Source organism: Opisthorchis viverrini, assembly GCF_000715545.1.
Source record: "Opisthorchis viverrini unplaced genomic scaffold opera_v5_7, whole genome shotgun sequence".
Classification (NCBI taxonomy): Eukaryota; Metazoa; Platyhelminthes; class Trematoda; order Opisthorchiida; family Opisthorchiidae; genus Opisthorchis; species Opisthorchis viverrini.
Window position 1 is genome coordinate 3,675,060 of NW_008751663.1, and position 20,865 is coordinate 3,695,924.

General features: G+C 40.2%; 2 protein-coding genes across 2 annotated transcripts; both read left to right on the forward strand.

The window, feature by feature from the left end:
* Positions 1 to 676: 676 nt before the first annotated feature.
* On the forward strand, positions 677 to 8,624 carry T265_12625 (hypothetical protein; the record flags this gene model as incomplete). The annotated part of the gene is made up of 2 exons (XM_009164634.1): positions 677 to 793; positions 8,505 to 8,624. Coding segments are annotated over 2 exons (237 nt in total), but the record flags the coding sequence as incomplete, so codon positions are not given.
* A 2,124-nt stretch (positions 8,625 to 10,748) lies between these two features.
* Positions 10,749 to 20,854, forward strand: T265_12626 (hypothetical protein; the record flags this gene model as incomplete). The annotated part of the gene is made up of 4 exons (XM_009164635.1): positions 10,749 to 10,928; positions 15,776 to 15,889; positions 19,212 to 19,424; positions 20,402 to 20,854. Coding segments are annotated over 4 exons (960 nt in total), but the record flags the coding sequence as incomplete, so codon positions are not given.
* Positions 20,855 to 20,865: the final 11 nt, after the last annotated feature.

A 20,865-nucleotide genomic window follows, 5' to 3' on the forward strand; every position in this document is an offset into this window, starting at 1 on the left:
ATGGTGTCACCTCGATGGGTGATTAAACGTTTGCAATCAAATTGCCCTGCTCAGCAAACGTACCAACGACCAAATGAAACAAGTTATTCGTGATTTTTTATCTGCATATAGATTTTTGTGGCTAAATTGGTTTACCATACATGTGTCATTGTAATCGGATGTTTTTTCCTGCAAGTTCATAGAGCTATGCGATTGGTGGATCGTGTCACAGGTTCGCTCTGTGTGTAGCAGCTTACTCCATCTCGGAGAGCTACTATGGGCTCTCAGTCATGGTTTCCCGTACCCTGGTCAGAGCACTGGAGTAACCATTACTCTTATCGGAATTTTAGTGACAAAAACTGTTCCCAAATGCAAGGTTCTTGTCATTCAAAGGCATTCATTGAGAACGAAAATTATATACATATTGTCCTTTTAGAAATAAGGTTGATAATTGTATGGGCGCAGTACACTACTCATAAGGTTGCTGAAAACTCCTCGACAGCCTACGACCGGCCTTACCTTCTTGAAGCTCATCACCTAAGGGCCATTCTCGAGTTTTCGTCAGCCTTATGTTCTACTTGCACTTGAATTGCACGAAATAAGCAAAATACATTCATTTACACACCAATTCGATTTTGACGGGAGACTAACCTGGAACCAAACTGAATCTCTCGTTTGTGGCTTTTTAAGCAACTAAATGTGCTGCACCAGGCCGCCTCATGTTTCAGTTGGTACGATATTCTATATATCGCGATACATGTATAGACGTTATACTTCACTCATAAGGTTGCTGAACACTTCTAGACAGCACACGGTATTCGAGATATCTCGGTACATTTTCTTGAAAGAAACTACTCATACGTTTATTGTGTTTTCAGTTTCCATTATTTTTTTCAAGAAAATCATTCACACTTATTTTGAAGAAAAATCTCCACAAAACCATTACGATGATTTTTAAACTGACTTACTGAAAAAAGAAATCAAAGTTGTCTTTTGAAGTAATAGGTTGGGACTCGAAGAGAATGAAAAAGTTGAGGCGTCTTCTGTGATTTATGGGTCAAATGTTAGAAACATTTTCAGCTCTTAGGCTGTAATTAGCTTTGCCCACATGAGATTTCTAATAATTTATTGATGTGGCACATTTTTTGCAAGATGCGAACTTTTGAAAACGGTAGATGTGGTGATGTCACCGATCCTCTACGTCGCTTCATTACAAATTTTCGTCCATTCACAAGATTAAAGTGCACGAATACAGTTTGTATGCACTCCTAACTAGCCTTTCTGGCATCTGAGTCGCGAGCAAGCTATCTCTTCTCTTTATGGAAGCGAACGGAAATGATACAGTATTTGCTATTTTATCTTCAACATTTGGATAGGTGAAACTGACACAGCATTCACCGCAGTTTTATACGCGGTTTCCAGTAAGTACAGTGCAGCTAAACTAGCCACAGTTGATGCAAGAGTTCATGTCTGATTGGTTGTTTGCTTTTAGCAAGCAATTCTGTTTTATCAAGTAAAAGACAAGTGGCCAAATTCGTTGTACCTAAAGGAAAGGAGAGATAACTTGGCAAACAATGAAATATATGTCTACTATTGGTGCGGATGTTTGTTGACAGCGTTGAAAGTAGAAGATTTATTTTATGGAGGATTCTTTCAAGGATAAAATAAGATGGTTACGTTACTACTACACCTGTAGGTAACAATTGATCTTGGATGGCATATAATTTGTTGCTTCAAAATTGAAATTGTCGTTTTTTCAAGGGGATGCTATCAGTTCCGCAGACTAAGACTCACTCATTTGAGGCTACGCCGTCCACGTCCCAATTTTGCATTCAGGACCACAACGTAGCAATCAATAAACGTTTTTTCTGCACGCCGTCCGCGTCCCAATTTTGGATTCAGGGTCACAACGTAGCAATCAATAAACGTTTTTTCCTAAATGACGAGCCACCATAGCTACAAATTACACAGCTTCAGTTATTCACCACTTATACACATATGTGTGACAACAATGCTTTGTAAACAGAACTCTGCATATTTAAAGTTGATTTTATGGTTTTCTATAGCCATCACCTTTATCAGTGAACCAAACATGATCAGTTCTCAACGCACTGCCTTACGGATACCTTTAAGTAATGGGGAACAAAAAGTTATAAAATTCTACTTTGCGGGTCCAATTCATGCATAGCGAGATATCTGTGTTAGAAAACATGTAGTGTCAGTTGATGACAAACAAAGAACGAAGGAATATTTTTGGCCACCACGGTTTACATGAAACAGTTGGTATTCTGAAACCTTTGTCTGATTACGAGTTTTTCGCAAAACCTTCCGAAATAATAAGGAAACGTAAGCAGAAGGTTGAAAATTAAACTAATCTGAAGACGGACCCTGCTGACTGTTGCTACCGGATTGAGTTGAATAACTTAAAGAGAAAGACGGCGCGTGTGTAATTTGACAACCTGTTGTCAAGACACATGAATGCGCGCTTCACACAAACACCCACGCTTAATTTGGCTTCCATCTAGCAAACAATTGAGTAAAAAACGTTCCCGTGCATCATACTCAAGCACTTAAACTTGTCTAACTGATGGGACTAACCGCCACAAGAAGCATAACTGAAATACAAACAGCTAGCTAGTTATGCTGAACACGATGAAGCAACTGATCAAAATCCTTATGCAGTTAATTATCGATTCCTGCGTGTTGTGCGTAGATTACTATCGCTTCGCAGTTTGATGTTAATGTGAAACGATAGGGTAATTTTCAATGGGGATTTTGTGGAGTCCATAATACCAAAATATTCTGAAAACCTGACAAGTCCTAAACAGATTTTTCATCCTTTTTTGGAGTTATCAGTAGTGTGCATGTTATGAAACTCAAAGGAAATTCGAAATCGCGACCATTTCGGTCAGCGGTTGAACAGTTAACCTTCCAGTCACGAGAGGCAGACCAGCAGTTTGCTTATCTCTCAGAACGCCAAGCATTCTATTGTTACAAAAAGTACACCTGTTGTTCACAGTATGAATAGATGGAGGCTCCTCTAATCTTTGAGATTATTCTTCCTCTATGACAGAGACTTATGATGGTGTATTGAAAAATTTGGATTTTGTCCTGACACACTCCACAATTTACTTAGATATCGTTGTTGCTTCCTGCAAGTTTTACTGACAACTACTAGGGGTTTTCCCCTGTTAAAACGGTTGAAAGTAGACTGGGGGCTCAGAATCCCCTGCATACATGGGACACATAAATAGACAAAATTTGTTTGACGTACAAAAAATGAATTAACATACATTTACTGAGGCTGACTTTGAAACCACGGAGGTGTCTGGCCGATCTACAACTGCTCCATAGTTCCCAAAAGTAATGGAGGATAGGCAGTAAAACAGCTCCACAGTGTTCATTTTTATTTCAGCCCAATAATGACTCGGTATATGTGATTAGCATCCAAAATGACACGATATAACAACAAAGTGTCACAATCAATCATTCATTGGACGATTCATTCAAATGAGAACACTGCTGATTCACTAATTTACAACGATGTCGGTTTATTTGGATAAGGCCTTATTATAAAAAGAAGGAATATGGGAGATGAAGGACAGCCTAGATTTAGTCTATCACAAGCGTCCGAGGTGCCTACACTTACCACACACATTCACACATTTTGAATAGACTGACAGCTTTAAGGCCATGTCGTTCAATACATCTATCCGAGCACACGGATGGTGACTTTAACCATATTCTGAAAGATGAACAGCACCAACGGCACTCTAACTTTTCGTAATTTGCCTTATTCCCTTCTACCATGAGAAAATCTGTCCACCTGTGGGTTTCAGCCACTACAAATTAGGCACCGTGGTAACTCAGCCACCTAAGCGTACAGTGTTGGGTACTTTTCTCAGCCACGTACTGCCTGCTTCACCTCATCCGAAATTCGCGGACTCCATCTGAATCCAAATATACTTCTGAGGCACTGGTGTTCAACGTCCTCAAGTTGTTTCATATTCCCCGTCAGAAGGGCCAACTCTTTCAGCCGTACAACGATACATCTAAATTTAAATGCAAAACATGAAGTAAAGACAAACGACTAGTCTTCCGAAGCTTTCCGAATCTGCCCAATGGGATGTGAGAGTGAACTCACTGGCGCTTTTTCGTTGAAGATAGATAGATAGATAGTTAAAGATAGATTCAATTGGTTCATCTGGTACATTCAAAATCAGGAGCACGTAGGACATAGCATTTAAATGACAAATGTTCCAGGTAGTTTTTTTAAATTTCTCAGTGTAGGCTATTTGATTTTTGAGTTTTTAAGCCATCCTGTATATCACTTACTACAAAAATATCGGCAAAGTATTTGTCTTAGAGAGCATTGTCGATTTGAATGGTGAGTTAACCATTCAAACACCGAGTTTTGTTGCATTAAAGGTGTTTGTAAGAGCCGGGTAAATATATAAGTTAACCATTATACCTAAACGTAAGGCAGCATGCTAACGCGACTCATTTGGACATTCTTCTTCGCAGGAATCAGGCCTGACATTTCTTCGCTGTCACTTACAAACACATAGCATTTTGAAAACAGCCATTCTGGTGCAAATAACAGGACGTGCACATGAGTTTCACATTACATGTGTTACAGAATACTCCCTCTTGACAACTAGCATCAAAGCTGGGTGGTTTGCCAACTAACTAGTCCAGTTGTGCAGTTTACGTGGCTTGTATCGCGTAAATATGTGTATTATCAGAGCTACTCTTGTGCCCGATGAAGCGACTGAGATCGAAACTGGCTGACATCTGCCGCTCTCTGACAGCTGACGACTTGTTGATGAATGGGGTGTAAGTTGTTACTGCGATATTTAACGGTAGTAAACAATATTTGCAACAGATGTTTCGTAAATAACCGGGATGAATGACGAACTGTGATTGGTTTGAAACGTCCGTAGAGTTCCAGCTGAGTTATTTTCAATAATTTTGGAACCCAAATTTCTGTTAGATATTAGGGAACCGCAAAGGTCGTGCTTTCATTGGTTAAATCCTACAGGATCTAGCGAATACAAGTTATTATGAGAGTTGCTGAGGTTTGGAACACAATAACAAAATATACAGCAGCTAAACATGTAGAAAATAATTCAATTCGGTTGAAATCTAGTTTATATATTTTGTCCTGCAAAGTCAAGTATTTATTGCAAACACCAACGTCACATCATTCAATGCTATACAGGATTTTGAATGAGCGGTTGCCTAGATACAATCGGAAACCCGCTTTTCAAAGATAGGTGGCTTGAAAGACTTGTGGGATTCTGTGCTTGTGACTAGTGAACAGCAGCCCCTAACATTCAAACCACAGCTCTAAAACAAGCTCTAAATTCCGTTTTATTGTCAAAAATAGAGCAAAACAGCAAAACGCAAATTTCGTTTTCACAGCGTCATTTTTATTCCGCATGGTGGCGAAACAAAACGGTCATTTGTCCTCGGTTAAATGACCATGGTACAGCTTTTTGCAAAACCTTTTACTACCGAACATAAAAGATGTGGGAAACGGAACATGAAGACCTATTTTTCCCTAAACACCGCAAATATGTTTGCATATTTTTCCCATGGGATGTTTGCAATCCAGAGCAGCAAACCAAATACATGCAGGTCCTTCTGTATCACAGGTAAGTCCATTTATACTGTGGATGACTCATAACTAAATAGCTCACTATGACCAGACCGATAAATTGCTTTCTCATGACCACGGAGTTTGGTTCCAACATAACGCAACAGAGAATGGCAGATTGATTGAATAAATCCTATTTAGTAAGAGTGAATCCACCTACTTCAGGACTTGTTCTTGGTGAAGGCATGACAATAAAAGTCAAAAATACGCGAAATGTGGATGACTATCCTGAGTTTTCGCTCTCCTAGTAAAGACATTTCCGTCTACGTTCCAGAACATAATTTTAGGGTTCATCATTTTTTTAATGAAATAAAGGTATATGTTCAGAAGGTGATATACTTATCACCCACTGCTTTAAAATTTGAGAAGTAATAAATAAATTGGCATACAAATATCCAGAAATAGAATCAAGTGTGATGTTTATATAACCATCAAGAGATATTGTGACATCAGGTGAGTTTTGATAAATTATCTGTCGAGACGAACGCGTTTCTCACCGTCTGGTGAGTGTTTCTACGACAACTTTTTCCAGGAAATGAACCCACCGGATTTAAGGAAAATGATATGAACGATCCCCGAGAATGCGGTCGGGGAATCAGTGACGAGTACATTCGATCAGTTGGAAGCTCACCTGAAGCTATAACCATAGCACATTTGCATTCAATATCCAGGCGCCCATTCAATCTGTTTTCCGGTCGACTAGAACCATTAATACAGCTTTCGGGGCAAAATTACACACAATCCAGTAGGCCCGCGGTGTCAACATACCTCATATTGTCACAAATGGATTGAGTTTACTAACACAAATCAGGCAGTTCAACATAATCCTGTGGCGTCACAGAACCTAACCATCACTAGTCTCGCTGTCAAATTTGGTCATCAAATCCCTCAGTAATGGTAAAATTAGGTAATCCATCGTCTAGTTGCACCCTCTTAAACCGTTGAAGTTTTTAAAATTCATTCTATAAGAGGAGACCGTGTCAAATTAAACTGCTAAGTAGGACAATCTGTGTGAATACCAGAACACTTTGTTAGACTCGCAAACTTGGCACATTGCCGTTCTTTGAGAAAATGGAGTTTGTCTAAGCAAAGCGAATTCGCGAATACTGAGCCAAATGTGGTGTCAGCAAGACTACCACGTATTTCTTAATGAATAAAAAGTTTTCTCATTCGGAAAAGCCAATTCTGGTTGGCATCATAAGGATGACTGCTGTTCAGGAACACAATTTTCAGGCCAGATGTATTATTTTTCACCCATAAATTGATGGAATGTCTACTCCCCGTAACGACTTCGGAATTTTTTTATTAATAACTTTCAACCACCTTTGGGTTGATGGAGTGCACCAACACGAAATTCCACCGCCTTCAAATGAAAACAACCTCAGCGATATATCTGAAATGGAACTGGAGACACAGGTGGGAACGTCAATCAATAACCAAGAGGGACAAGAGGGAAAATTTTCGGATGCCTCTGAATCCTAATGGCAGAGACAGAGTAGAACTGTAGTTGATAGAATTATGATACGGGGTGTTTCGACTATTCAGTCGAACTGGCTTTCCATTTCTACACTTACAACAGATTTCTTTAGTTGTTATTTGCATTTTCGCAGACAGACATAATTTAACCAAGAGGAACTCCGCTCTATCCACTAACAGCAGCATTTCAGTGAAAAAATGGGATCTATAATTTTTCGCGATGTTTAACAATTCTAGGGTTGATTTAGCATAGGAAATATCTCAACTCACCTTTATCTATACGCAGTCTTTTACATACCTGCATATTCTACATTTTAATTAAGTACTTATTGTGATTTAATCAATAAGGAACACGTTTCGTCCCACGATGGCCTTGGAAATTGGACGTGAATAGACCAAATAAGATAAACTGGTCAGATATATTTGACAAACTCTACGGGGTAAAAACATGCTAAGTATGTTCACCGCCTTCATTACTGTTAGTTACGTGGTTTCAGGTGTGGTTCATTCGTCGATTTGGCAGAATTATTTAGTTAACCGGACCTTCGTTCCGTCCACATTCATAGGAATGGAATTATCATGCTAAGTGTATAAACGGTCCAATATTTCATGAATTTCTAAAGTGTCAGTGTTCTCCGTTGACCTGCTGTACCTTTGGCGCGTCTGTTGGTCTCGGAGGGAAGCTGACAGGAACACCTTCAACAGAAACCCCGTATACATACTGTAGTGCTACGTCCGTGGTCACATTTTAATAGAAGCTCCCAAGAAACTATACTTTGCGACAAAATGAAAAATGCCCTTATTTTCGATTTAATTTCTCTCCACGTAAATAGGATAACGAACTGTCTTACAGAAACAATCAGAAGGTCCTGAATACTGGTCAGTTCCACATTTACACGTGACAGCTCTTAAGTGGCTGAAGCATGCCTGCTTTCTCAAACAGTCCAAATTGCAGCCTACTCGTAATACCGGGTGGTTCAGTAAATGACCTCCCACATTTTCACGTGACAGCTCTTAAGTGGCTGACGCAAGCCTGCTTTCTCAAACAGCCCAAATTGCAGCCTACCCGTAATACCGGGTGGTTCAGTAAATGACCTAACATTAAAGACGGCGGCATTACGGAAATCGGTGTTGGTTTTTAGCTATCGTAAAATAAGCTCTTTCGTTGTTTCTAGGGCATATCACAAGACTTGTACATTTCCGTGCCAAAGTTTTCAGCTGTCCATGGTAAGCTGTAAGTCAAATTATAGATAAGCTTGACGTTCTAGGGCAAGAGGTAATACTGCTGAACTTTGGAGTTTAGAAGAGTATTGGCGTACGATAATGTCAGACTACTGCCCTCTAAGAGGAAAACTGATCATTCGAGAAATACACTAATTTGCAAATCAAGTTGGTTTTCACGAGAGACTCATCTGAATTTCTCGTTTATGATATTTTACGACTAAATGTACTGCTCACAGGCCGCCTCATGATTCAGTTGGCACGATATTCGAATATCATGAAGCGGCCTGTGTGCAGTACATTCAGTTGTAAAATATCACACACGAGAGATTCAGCTGAGTGGAAATGACACCCAGTGGTAAGGAGAGATGGTTTCTATGCATTGGTCGCCAGTTGTTGTCTTGGGAAGTATCAGTGAGGGTCCATCCACAAATATTGCGGAATGAGATAATCTTCCTCGGGGCAATATTGTCGCTGCCAGAGGACTTATTTCAGTCAAAAAGTGAAAAAATGAAACAACGATCTTCCCAAATTTGTCTCTGCGCAATAATAAATTTCCCTCTCTTTCGGTTGCTACAGCACTCTCCTTCCAAGATTTGAGTGGCATTAATGTATTGTATTCTACAAAGTACCATTGATGGGACTTATAACTTTGTGTAGTTCTTTACATCATAGCTTGATTCAAAACTCACAAGGAACCACAAATAAAGACACATCCTGTCTTGCTTAAAATTGGAACAACAATTGGATAGTTTATGCCAAAAATAGTATGTGGATGAGAGCATCTCTGAACCTATCCCACGCACCGACAGGTAGATGCGAGAAGTGTCCCCATGGTTTGTTCTAATGTCGACAATAAAATCTTGTGGCTGTAATCACTGTGGTTCTGCTCATTTGAAAAACTGTGTCCTACCACACCTGAGTGCTCACCAAGCTTTTCACGCCGTGTAAACCAAAGTGGATCCGGCCTCAAATTTTACACACGAAAATATTTGCAGACTTAAGAATGGCGAGTTAAAAAGCTCACGTAAGACTTGTTTTACCGTCCCCGTGATATCATCAAATGCCATGAACTCAGAGGTCTGAGGGCACTGTACTAGCCAGACCAAACCTCTCACAATATATTTGCCTCTTGTTGCATTTACTTAAGATGGCCTTTACAGATATGCAAGCAAGGCAGTTATAAGTGCTGGGACATCGTCTACTCTACTTGGAAAGGTAGATGGTTCGGTTGTGTGTGTTCGCACTGGATGTGCTTCCACATGCAAAGTAGGCTACTGTGACGAACTACGAACTTGTTCCTCAGTCAGTGCATACAGGGAACTGGTGTGCAAGCAATTACAACCCATTTAAATGATGACAATAGGTTGCGCAGGTGCCAAATAAATAGCTCTAGTAATTAGGACGCCATGCTCGGACAAGTGCTGCATGCGGTAAGAGAGAAAATGCGTTCCGCGGGACAAAGCAACTTGTAGTCGGTGCAACACTGTGTGATGTGAGGCGTTTCCAAACCCTCCAGGCCCTCTATAATGCAGCCCTTACCATACTGAGAAAATCAAACAACAACCCACACGCAATCAAGCATAGGAATTCAACTCGGGTTGCTAAATTTTCAATGCAGACCCCCGCTGTCAAGTGCGAGCCTCAGCTGAAACAGATTCCCGTTGTTCTAAGTTTCTAACGGATCACGAATGCGGAGCTGATTTTACAACCATATTCTGGGGAAGCAATGTGCTCGTTGGAATTTACGCTTACGCGTGCTTCCCAAATGAAGGCTTCGAGGGTTTCCATTAACACGACGGAACTTTTGATGACAAAGATGTTTCACTGGCCACCTTAATATGTTATCGATCGTTTTGAGATTTGACGTTAGGCGACGGCACTCTGTTAAACAAAAAAACTCTCATCGCAAAACCGTTCCTCTTTGTGGACAACTTGAACATCTATTTATACCGAATTAATATCTAAGGCAACTGCAATGCTTTCCCTTCGTTCATTTCATGAATTGTTTCCCTCAAACCTCACTCTAGGTTTTGATAAATTCATTTTCTATCTATCCATTAGTACGAAATAAGCATTTGTACACCTTAGGAAAATAAGGAGGTCCTGAGAAGTCTGTGAGTAATCCCTGTTGCCTCTTGGTGTTTTACTCACGGAGTTATCCTTGAAATGCTCATTGGAAGCAATTTTTGGGTTCTAAGGAAAATGAGGTAAAACCGGTAAATTTTCTTTTGTGGCCTGTTTTTATGAACGCGCTGATCTACAACTCACCTTTTTTCTTTGCAGGTAGCTTCATTCGTTGATTCAACTTACGTAAAAGTTTTCTTACGTTCATCGCGAAAATTTAATGGCTGGGGTTGTGAGCGAATTAGACCTCCGTAATCATAAAAAGTCACTTTCTTCATTTTATTAGCTCAAATGGTGCCAAACTGGATTCTATATTCTAAATTATAAATATAATACAATCCACCTTACTTCCAAATCAAAGCAAGTCCTGCAATCCTCAGTCGGCTACACCGAAGGAGAGGCGTCTGGACGGCTCTTGGACTACGGTGTGGAGATGATCAGTGTGCGAGGAGATACAATCAACAAGGTGAGTTCACCCTCTGGGCTGTTCTGCGAGCGGAACCAATCAAAACCACACATGTTTGGTTTCTAACAAGAAATGTTTCAGACAAGAAAAATTATTCAGTGTCTATTCCTTTTGTGGGGCTGACCGGAACACTAGGAAAACTAGGGCCATACTTTTAAATTTCTCTTAAGGACCGAACCAATCTTATAGCATATTGGAAAAATTGGTGATCTTATTGGTAACAATAGTAATATTGGTAATTTCCTTCGTAAAACATTTGCCAGGGTTGTCTCAAGGGAACTGACTTCGAAGTTACTACAAATTTTCATATATCATATTACACACCAGCTCTATGGTAAAACAAGAACTAAATCGAGGCCAAAAATAGCTTCCTAATTTACATCGACTGGTCTGATACAGACCAGGTTTAGATGAAACCAGCAATACGTTAAAGATAAAACTGTGGAGTAACTAGTCATACGCAAGTGGTGTTATGTATCCTTGTCGAGAATTCGCATGGTACTAAACAGGCGTAGGCCGTACATCACAACGATCACTTTCTCAGCTCCATAACCACTATTAGCATTTTTTGGGTGGCCAGGAGAGCTATGGCACCCACAACAATAATTCTGTGCACACGGACCTGCAGTCAGATATGGTAGTTGGTGTCGTCGAGGCTGCAACCGTATATATATATATATATATATCATATAAATCATATATCATATCATATATATAATCATATATGTAATCATATAACTGGTATCGTAAAAAAGGTCAGACTACCGGAGACAACCGATACTATTGTCATAAAACGGGTTGGCGGGAACAAGCTGCCTTCATTATTCGCCTTTATTCTTTCGGAGCTACTAAACAGAACGCAAAGTTCAAGGGGGATAAAGTGTTTTTCTCACTTCTTGTGGTTTAGGTGTGTGTGTGAGTAGCTAAACTGCCCTAAATAGAAAAAGACGATGAAAGATTCTTCTCAGCTATTAGGGACCATGCATTTATGGAAACTCCTCTGGTTATTTTTCGTTCCGCGAAATGTTTGGGGTTGGAGCCATGACACAGTTTATTGAATCTCACTACCTGCCCTGGAGACCAGAGGTTTAAATGAAACAAACTCTGAACGCTTTCTTTTTAAACACCGCAAGATGGATAATTCAGGCTATCAGGGCGTTTATACAATGAAACTTCCCTTTAGGTTCTTGCTCTGGTTCAAGGATAATCGAGTCATCAGGAGGGCCTGGATGCTCTACAAGTTCTTTTAGGTTTCAGTTAGCATCAGCCTTACAGGAAATACTGAATAACTGTTTTCAGCAAGCACAAGGAATATACACATCTCTTTAGTTTCACCACTATTTAGAATCATTTCAGGAAGGTTAACAAAAGTGAGGCCACAGTCAGGCGTATTTCGGCTGCATGGTGTCACTGAAAGTGAATTTGGATGTCGGGTATGGATCTCATAAATATGGATCTCATAAATCATACAGTGTGCCATTAGGCCATTGTACTGGTTTTCCGCCGTAGGAAAAGAAATATAATTGACTGTCTGTACCAAAAACGCGTCTGTAACCAATGCATCAACACCCATAGAGAACCAGTTTTTTTCTACTGAAATGTCGTCTAGAGTTTGAGGAGGGACAATTTAGGGGTGTCTTGCAATCTCTGAATAGACCAAACCCACTCGGTGTCGGAAACACTTTCTGACCACAGGGTAACTGGGTTAAGCTAACAGTTCATCGTCAGTTAGACAAGAATCAAAATATTGTGGGGTTCGAATACACGAGCGTTTTAACCCGGCTAAATGCAATAGTTCCATCACTTCCGACTGATCGTTAAAATTCCTTGAGATGTAATATTTAAAGCAAATATTTTGTCCGTCTGGCTTTGAACTACAGTGAACCTAGCTTGATCAGCCAAGTCCAAGAAAATGTCCTTCACATAGCCTGCGTCATTCATCAGCTCATTATCGCCAGCTTTATCTGGCTGGCTCCGAATTTAACTTCACTTCCGTTCTAGCTACATGATTTCGTTCAAGTAATTAGTCCCATATCAGTTTGCTGGTGATTCTGACACCAAAAATAACAGTTTTAAAGTGTTTCCTTTAAACCGTGTAAGTCTTCTGATGGCTGCATTGATTAGCAAATCGATAGTGGAATAAGGTCTTACCTAGGACGAACGAACGTCTTCTAAACGTTGACACATACAAAACCATACAATGATATAACAAACGAAATAGCGCAAATGTGCAGCTTCTAAAAGTCAAGAATATTTTGTTCTGTACCAACGGAAACAATTCCTCACGTCAACCTAGAATCAAGCATCCAATTTAAGCGTTTTTAACGCCGGTGCACACAAAATAAAAAACCGGTTTTAATGCGTTTTCTGAACTCTGCACGGCACTGAGAAACCACCTCAATTTCCATTACATATCATTTAACTGAGTGATAGATCGCCCTCAGTCTTGTTTGTAACCATATTGCTTGTTATATTTGTTCATTACAAGTAGCAGGCAATTCGATTAAGACCCGAAGAAGACACGGTAATCTCAATCTACTTTCCTCCACTGACAAACACAATAAATATAGCAAAGAAAACAAGATTAGGAGAACGTATCTCGGTATCTGAATGACCAAAACAACTATTCAACATTTCCCTAATCCTAATTGCTTCTTCTTTTCATGCCGTTCCAGCGACTTGCTGAAAATGATGAAAGAAATGAGTGTCTGAGTTATTCGACCACTCAGCTTATTAATAACTTAGCTCCCACCTTGAAACCTTGTTTTGTTGTAGATGAACAAGTGTAAAACAGCTTTATTCAGGTGGCTCCATGTTTGATTATACTCGGATGTTAAAGTAGAGTGAGGCATTTCTATCTAATGCTTGTCTCTGTCCATCAATTTCACAACTTCCCTCTAAATTAGTGGTTTGACTTTCGCACTATTTCTGGCCATGCCAAGACCAGCATGATTTTTACCCCACTATCATTGAATCGTAGATCTGAAACTTAGGGTTAGAAAAATCTTATGCACAGATGAGTGACGGATTTTATCGTTATCTAAGAATTCCTTGGAACCAGCTGTTTTTGAGTGATTTCATCAATGCATCTTGTGGAGGCGTCTTAATGCTCGCATGGGCGAATCTAAAAATAGAAAGAAGCGGTGCGTTAAATGACGCAGAAAAGATTAGCAGAGATTTAAGCAGACTAGGCTAATTTCTGAAGGATGGGTAATATATCGAAGCATACTTTGCTACTCCCAACAATTTTTATTCTTGGGAAAGTGTAAAGATTTTTCTAGTGGGCACGAATGTCTTTTTTTTCTGATGTCGTCTAAAGGGCTTAGACACAAATCATTTTCAAAGTACCTAATTCAAAGAAGCGACCCAGAGAATCGGATGCATCCATTATTTCGAACCAAATTCAATCCACAAAATCCCAGGATATTGACGTCCTTATCTATTTTTTCGATATTTGCCGCTTTCATCATCCCCGCAGATTTTCCCTTATACTGAGGGTTGCGAAATGTGTGCACAGCTGGACGTTGTTTTAAGCTCAATACATAGTATTCTAAGCGTTCGAAAAAACCACCCAATGATACGACAAAGTAGACGATCATTAACTATTGAGTTTGGATCAAACTAGACCAAAAATAAATTTTAGCGCTTGAAAAGGTGGCTTGTGAGACTTATCTCTGCTTTCGAGGACTGGGAACTTACTCTACCGTGTACCACGCTCATGGTAATCAGTTCAATCAAATTATTCGTTTTTTTAGTCCCTCCAAGTAGTTGATGCATCAAGCACCATCTTGACCGTTTGTATTAATTAATTTTTGCGGTTTTATAGCGATAGCCCTCGAGTGATGGCCGGTCTAGAGACGAAAGAGACATCTCACTTACAGTGTCGAACGAATAAAAAGACTTGGACTTAAAGACCGCCTGTTCCTTACCACATGCATCAGAATCATCGTTGGTTGAAAACCATCATGCTCCCATAAATATCTGTGACTATAACTCACTCGGATGGCTTGATAAAAAGCGAAAAGTGGATCATCNCTTGAAAAGGTGGCTTGTTAGCCTTATCTCTGCTTTCGAGGACTGGGACCTAACTCTACCATGTACCGCGCTCATGCTAATCAGTTCAATCAAATTATTCGTTTTTTTAGTTCCTCCAAGTAGTTGATGCATCAAGCACCATCTTGACCGTTTGTATTAATTAATTTTTGCGGTTTTATAGCGATAGCCCTCGAGTGATGGCCGGTCTAGAGACGAAAGAGACATCTCACTTACAGTGTCGAACGAATAAAAAGACTTGGACTTAAAGACCGCCTGTTCCTTACCACATGCATCAGAATCATCGTTGGTTGAAAACCATCACGCTCCTATAGATAGCTGTGACTATAACTCACTCGGATGGCTTGATAGAAAACGAAAAGTGGATCATCAGTACTCCCCGCCATACAGTGGAGGCTTGTCTAAGTGCATATTGAGCACAGCAAGAATTAAATTCACGCGCCAAAGTTACATGTATATGCTCCAGTGGGTTCATTTTTCCTTAGCCGCTTATCGGACCCTCCTGCACGAGTATCTGAATATAGTCAACCAAAATCATGGAAATACAGAAGACTTGAATTGCTAGCTTGGGACATTAATAAATATTGAACTATGAGAATTTTTATTTATCCAGCGTTAGCTCATCTTTTATAAGTCTTGGTCTTTCTATTCACCAAACTGAAGATAATGGTATTCAGCGCATATCTCCAAAAACTATAGCGCTTCCACAAGCTTATCCTTCAAGCTTCGCTAACATGCAAAATAATTCGAACTGTTTTGAGTGGTATTAATCCTTTTTTATCTTTTGGTTCCAGTACGCCGACTGGAATATGAAACAAGGCTTTGTATATACAAAAGAAAGTGACGAGCTCTGGGCAAGTTTCCGATCCCAGTTCGAAAACAAGACTTTCATTGTCACCACTATTGAGGTAAGTGTTGCTGCTTGTGAAACTTTAACCGGGAATCAAGAAAGAGGAACCCAAATTTAGAGCAATTTAACGTTGAATATCGCTGAACAACACAAACTATAAGAATATACAGCTTACATTTCAAATCACTGTTTAATTTAAACAATATATAAATCACCAAAACTAGTTTGCTACGTGCAGCCTCGTCTGTAATAAAAGATTTAGAACAGATTAGAGAACTAGTGGCATTGTTTACATGAAACTAACACGTACATAAACCGTGACAGTCTCACAGTGGCGTTCAAGTCTTTCTGAGCTTGAATCGAACAATAAAAATTGCTTTATTGTTTCAGTGTAAAGTAGTTCAGCAGCAGCGACAAATGTGCGTAAATCACAGTAACGAAGAAACCTATCTGCCTAGAGGCTCCCTAAACTGGCGCTCATGGCTTTGGTTGGATTTAAACAGGGCTCTACTTCTGTCATTTATGACATCACAACTGATTGTTAAGGTATATGCAGTTGCGACGTGAATGCCGCCGATCCGGACGTCCGTACCAGTCATTTCGATTAGTTTGCATTTGAAAATTTACCCACAGCTTCGGTGGCACATGCATTGGGAGAAACTATCAAAGGTAAAAAGCAAAAGCATAAGGGAACCTGTCCAGTTTTTGTTTCAGCTTTCGAAAACCCAGGTCACCAATCATCACTCGTGTAGGCGTTTACTAGATAACGATGTGGAAACTTCACATCATTCAAGGTCATTGCACGAAGCGTTCCATTATATAAAACGAATTTCCCCGAAATGCTATTGATTAGTCAATTTAGATCTGTACTCTGTCTTCAGAAGAACTTGGGCATTACTACAACACCGACAAGTTGGTCACATTGCATTTTAGTTTCAGGTAGACGATACTATCGTCTCCGTTTTTTTTTCAATTTATTCCTCATTGGGCAGAGGAGAGTGTATGAACTGAGCTTATCCAGCAACAATGTCACCCTTACAATGTTGTTCAACCTGCAAGCTAAAGAAACCTAGGTTGACAGTCGACCGCCTACCGTCGACAGGTAATCCGTAGGGTTTGTGAAAGATTAGACGGGTGTTCATCCGACCAAACGGACGCAACCGTGGACGGTATATCGATTTCCGCCTTTTCTTCACCTTGGTCCCACGAGACCCAGGCTTCATTTTGCAAGTGTTTTAGTTTCTGGGTAAAAACCGGTTCATAAAAGAAAAAAACAAAGCCTGTGTTCATGTTTTCATCCGGTCACAACCAAGGTCACAAGGGAAATCACAGAACCTGTCAAAACTTGGCAGTAGGAGACCATGTGTGATAGGGAAAATTCTGAGATGAGGTAAATCAATGTGAATGTATTGAAGTAAGCGTTCCTGCCAATGGAAAAAAGCGCTTGAAATTCCCGGAATTTTACTTTTAGCGGTGTAATTTGTGGCCAAGTAGACCCCTTTGATCAAAGGGCATTAAGTAGTACGATGAAACCAAAGTTTTGGAGCACTAAGTTAAAGCTAATAACATGCACGAATTGCATACCAAATTCGTTTGTTATGAAAAGGAATCGATTGAATCTAGGTAATGTGGAATTTCCCATCCGTATTTCGTCCGGAAACTTAGGAGGGACCAATAAGTTAGGGGTGAAACATTCTCGACCATACTTTATCACTGTGAAAAAATATGGACAACTAAAATCAGGAATGAACTGTAAAATCAACGGACGACTGCGAATATAGGATGGCCACAGAAGGTGCATCTAGCCCCGAGAGTGGTACTGCATGCAAATCCCTGGTGCATCATCATCATCATCATTCATCAATGTCAGCTTCAATAACCGCGTACTCGTCGTACAGTGGTTGTAGCTGCCGTAGTTTCGTTCACTGATGATTTGGTGGGGGGTGTAAGTAGCTGCGCGTTGCAGGCGGGAGCTGATAAATTGGTGCATAAATTCAGCACTTTCAGTGGGCTGTCAAGTGGGGGGAGTTGGAAAAGGAGCAATGCATTGAAGGCAATAGCTTGGATGCACGAGCGCCATNCTGATAAATTGATGCATGAATCCAGCACTGTCAGTGGGATGTCAAATAGGGTGGGGTTGGAAAAAGAGCTAGGAATTGAAGCCAGTAGCTTTGATGCACGAGCGCTATTGAGGGCGCGACTGGGCCATGTATGACAATGTCTCTAGCCATTGATGTGGCTCGGGGTCCCCATCCAGGATGACGGCAAACGTAGAGGTGCAAAGTAGATCCGAATCAATCAAATAAGCCGGCGAACGTTCTATGTCTTGTTAAAAGCCACCCACCAGTGTAAACGTGATCGCAAATTAATGAGCCCGATCACTCTTGACATTTATCTGGCAATTCATTTGGCATCACCAAACCAACTAGAATCAGTCAGATTTGTCAGTGACGCTCAAGTTAACCTTCATCAGAATCTGGCCCAAACATCATCTGTGCCTACTTGGTGAGTCCTAAGAATGGCGAAAGGCTTTGTGTGCGCACACCCAGCATTGTTCAGTTTCTGCCACCCCACAACGTTTTTCATATTTCTGTTCAAGTCATCCGACCAACTGTCCAGTTAAAAGTGCACTCTGTTTTTTTGCTGACGCAAGGGACCATACATTGAAGCCGATAACCCAAACGATAATGGACGAATAGGGTTTTCAAGGGTTTGTTTCATGGCACATTTCTGGGGAAATTTTCCTATGCTTGCTTTACCGGTTTAACGGAGTCAGGTCGATTTGGTTTGAAACAATGTGACCAGTGACTGAAAACCACTCTCTCCTGGGACCTCAATCTGGGGGATAAGTGATAGTTTTATATCAGAGGCCCTCAAAGAAGAAAAATGTGATAGTTTATAATGTCTTTTTGCCAATCTTTTTGGTACATCCAGCGTTTTCAGGGACTGAGGTTACCAACATAGTGGGAATTCTGAAAACATCACAAATTGAGCCGTATACCTTTTTTAGGGTTCCTTTTTGGGACCTTTCATTTTTTTATATTACAGTCTTGGTCCAAATCTAATGTCGTGTATTCTAGAGTAAAATGGTAATGAAAGAATGCGTTTGGTCACGTCTTTTTCAGAGTCTGCTAGCCAACTGAAATTTAAACGTTCGTGGTCAAGTAAAATAGGATTAGAAAGATAAAAAATTCAAATCGTATTTCTGCTTTTACATGATACTTTAATAAAAAACATATTTGTGCTTCCGTCATCTCTAAAATCCTCGGATCTCATTTTGAAAATTAACGAATGACCATAATATGCTACTTAAACTAGTTCATGTGAACCTGAGCTCCTCAAATTCCTTCGGGAAAAATCCTTTTATTTTCTGATTTTAGGACCCACCATTTGTGATCTACGAACCATTTAGAAAAGGGAAGCACATGGAAGGTAAAGACCAGTGGACTGGCTTTGCAATGGAATTGCTTAAGCACCTGAGTAAAATGAACCACTTTGACTATGTGATAAAGCCGGTGGAAGATCGAAAGTTTGGCACGTTTGATGAAACCAAAGGACGCTGGGATGGACTAATAGGCGAACTGATTTACAAGGTAATCGGTCAAAAAATTGCATGCTTTACTCTACCCTCATTAAATTTATCATTCAGAATGACTGACGCTCTCAACATTACTTTTGATAAGACTGATGGAAGCTAGTTAACGAGCCATCAATGGTTTTATCATTTTGGGGTCATAAGCTGAAAGCAAAAACATAGTTCTGATCAACCTCATCCCGATTTTGACGCAACTCTGTGCCTAGACCGATTCATTTACCCATCTGTAAGTTATTTTGTGAAATATGAATGCTTGGATGTATCTCCCATTGAGTAAATTTTCTCAACGAGCTGTGTGCTTCAGCAGTCGAATACGGTCGCTCAATTCCCTCAATTACAGTTATTTCTCTATGTCAAACGGATCAGCAAAATTTGATGTCTGAGAACCTCTGAACTCTTTGGCACAAACTACCATTGAAAATGCGAAAATCAATGCAGCAAAAAGAACTCAAAAGGAATTTGTTCACTGTTAATTTGGGAATGGCTATCGTACATCGCTAAATCCACAGCTCACCAGCTCGTTTTGCGTGCCAGATTTTGGTCGCACTGGCAAGCTGACTGTGGCTATTCTAGCCCTCTCCTCCAGTTTACTACTCTACTCACAGTAAGCAGCAAAAAAGTTAGACGTACGCAGAAGAAGTTTTTTTTATTTTAGCTTTAAAATCCGGCATTCCAAATTAGGGTGACGAGATCTAACAAACTGAAAGACTCCGATGTTTATTTCACCAAAAGCAGGTTTGTCGTGGACATTTTTCCTTGGGCTTATTCGAAAAAGACATTTTATTGATCAGGGTTCATTTTTGTTGTAAGGTATTTTCGCTGGCAGTACGAGCTACGTAGAGCCATACTTACTAATTCAATCTAAACCATCTGAATGGAAAATAGAACTAAGAGTAGAGTAAAATTTCCGTAGGTAGCGTAGATGGTCGTTGGCTTGTTCGCTGAGCTGAGCGATTCGATTGCAAACGTTTCAAGAGGGCGGAGACACACTGCACTGCAGCAGAACTACGGAAGAAGGAGGAAAACCATTTATTCAGAGTGTTCCAGAACAATGGATATCCAAGGAGTTTTATCAAGAGAAACTTGAAGAAGACGTCTCAACAACAGCAAGAGCAAGAACAAGCCACCAGACGGGTAGCCCTACCTTACATCAAGAATATATCAGAACTCGCAACCAGATTATTGGCTCAAAAAGGAATCTTCGTGGCCCGTAAACCGAGTGCTACTCCAAGGAAATTAATCTGTAGACCAAAGGACAACCGGGACAAAACCAAGAGGAACAATGTGATATATGAAATCAACTGCAACGACCGCAACAAATTCTACGTTGAACAAACTTGGAGGAAATTATGTACACGAATAAAGGAACACAACACGGCTGTCAGGAGGCATGACCCACTGTCCTTGATATCTATGCACGAGGATTGAGAGGGCCTCAA